This window comes from Prosopis cineraria, unplaced genomic scaffold, assembly GCF_029017545.1.
Source record: "Prosopis cineraria cultivar Desert tree isolate PC_DT_omini unplaced genomic scaffold, ASM2901754v1 PC538, whole genome shotgun sequence".
In the NCBI taxonomy this organism is placed as follows: Eukaryota; Viridiplantae; Streptophyta; class Magnoliopsida; order Fabales; family Fabaceae; genus Prosopis; species Prosopis cineraria.
Window position 1 is genome coordinate 1 of NW_026555863.1, and position 2,170 is coordinate 2,170.

The 2,170-nt window shown below is 34.4% G+C and overlaps 1 protein-coding gene across 1 annotated transcript; it reads left to right on the top strand.

Moving 5' to 3' along the window:
- Positions 1–1,283: 1,283 nt before the first annotated feature.
- Positions 1,284–1,910, top strand: LOC129297488 (probable phytol kinase 1, chloroplastic). The gene is made up of 2 exons (XM_054935820.1): positions 1,284–1,601; positions 1,810–1,910. Exons 1-2 carry the CDS (start codon positions 1,284–1,286, stop codon positions 1,894–1,896), a joined length of 405 nt encoding a protein of 134 aa, XP_054791795.1. The 3' UTR covers positions 1,897–1,910.
- Positions 1,911–2,170: the final 260 nt, after the last annotated feature.

The following is a 2,170-nucleotide window of genomic DNA, read 5'->3' on the forward strand; positions in this document are numbered from 1 at the left end:
TATAAATAATAAAATTTCTCTTATTAAAAATAAAATAATTCATAAATTTTATTTAAATAATCACAACTTTTCTTTTTTATATTCGTAATAATACAACAATAAATTACAACTTCACATGTTAAATTTTTGATTTGTTATTGCATTATTACATATAAGAAGAAAAGTTGTGATTATTTAAACAACAACTTGTGAATCATTTTTTTTTAACAAGGAAATTTGATTATTTACATAAATTCATTAATGACAAAAAATTTTCAAAACTTTAGTGTAAAATTATGGTATTCTGAGAGACCAAATTTGTCATTTGTATATTTTAGAGAAATTATTATCATTTTTTTATTTATTATTAAGTTTTAACTTTCAAAAGTTAAGGAGGTTATTTGTATATGGTTCAAAGTTTTGCGGAGTTATGTGTAATTAGCCTTTATATATTATTTAGAATGAAACACCTTATTAATAAGGATAATATAAAAGGATTGTATTAGTTTGAAAATAAATACACTACCTTATTAAGAAGTGAGATTCGATTAAAATGTTTAAATTTTTTTAAAAGTGAGAGTATGTATTTAAAATTTTCTTAAAAATACTAAATAAATCAGTTTGTATAAGTAATAATTTAAAATATGAATAAAAATTTTAAAAAAATACATCAAAAATGATATTTTAGTCCAAACAAACTATCAATTAATAAAAAAATAAAAATAAAACCTTAAAGAAAAGTTTGTTTGTATTTTGTTACTCTTAACTAGATAATAGTAGAAAAAGCAATATATTTTATTTTAAGAATTTAATAAATTTTTAATATTTTTTTATTTTTAAAACTAAAGTAGATGCACGGCTATAAATCTAGTTGTGTATAAAAATGCGATGTCTTTACAGTTCGGTATTGTCAGTCTCGATTTCCAAGCATGATTGTAGTGTCAGAGCGCCAGGACGTTGGTGGCGGCGGTTCCTTGTGAAATTTCAAAGTGGAAAACCTTGGACGCCGTTTCTTCCTGAAATTCTTCCCTATTTCTTTCTGTGGTAAATAAATAGACTGCCAGGGTCACTGTCTCCCCTCCTCCATTACTGCTCCCAATTTTGGAAAAACAGAACTTGAATGGTATGAAATGGACAGAAATAAAATCATATAAACTATCTGGATTTATAATAGTGATGGTTCATAATTGATGATGGGTTTTTTCTTCACTCAACGGCCTCTAATTCTTTGATTTCGTTACGTGCATTCATTTTCCTTTGCCTCATTGTAACAAAACACCTTCTTATCCTTTCCTTACGCTGTAATGCCCCTCTTATCTATCCACCCCATCTCCTCGGTTCCTCGCATTCTCCGCCGGGCGCCGCCGGGAATCTACTCCTACCCCCCGCCTTCTTCCTCCATTCCGATGGAACGCGTTTCCCTCAGTCCGGCACGGTCAGTACGTGTCGGGTTTCTGGGTTCTGCTACGGAACCAGCTGTGGTTAGGTTTATTGCGCATGGTCTCAGCGCCGGTGCGGTGGATCTGCTTCATGATGCCGGAGCTACGGCGGCGATTCTCGTCGGCGGATACGCTTGTGTGTTCGCTTTTAATGATTTGACCCGGCGGGAGGTTCTTCAACAGGTATCTGGCAGTCTGGCTCTCAATCTGACTTGCATGCGTGAGATGAATCTCGCTGATTTATCTCTTGGTGTTTTATTCAGTTTTGGTTCTGAATTTTTAGGGGTTTTTATTATTGAGCTGTGAATGGGACCATTTTTGTTACATTGCTCCCGTGATCGATCGATGTCCTGTTGTAGTAACCTTAAGGATTGATTCAAATTGATGTCAGAATCTGAGCAGAAAACTGGTTCATATGCTCTCTGGATTGCTCTTTCTCGCTTCCTGGCCAATTTCAGGTACCCTATATCTCTGTTAGAAAATTCCTCATATAAGCACTTTTAACTTGAAATGCTTGCTCAACTTTCAAGCGTGGGCACCCTTTTTGGAGTGCCAGTATGATGTATATGGCTTCCGTACTGCTGCTGGTGCTTCATGCCTTTTTCACATTCATTTTGATGTGATTGTGAGATTTTGTCTCTGCAAAGACTGGTTTATTTGAATGGCTAAATCCAAGATAGCAACTCTACAGGGGCACGCTACCTTTGCTGCCTTTGTTCCTCTGGTGATTGCTTGAGGCTTGTGGTGAATGG

What these genes read in the sequence shown, in the direction of transcription:
- LOC129297488 (XM_054935820.1), top strand. Translation starts at nt 1,284, where the DNA reads ATGCCCCTCTTATCTATCCACCCCATCTCCTCGGTTCCTCGCATTCTC. An exon ending in GGCGGGAGGTTCTTCAACAG is followed by an intron (nt 1,602 to 1,809) that starts GTATCTGGCAGT and finishes AATTGATGTCAG; the next exon opens with AATCTGAGCAGAAAACTGGT.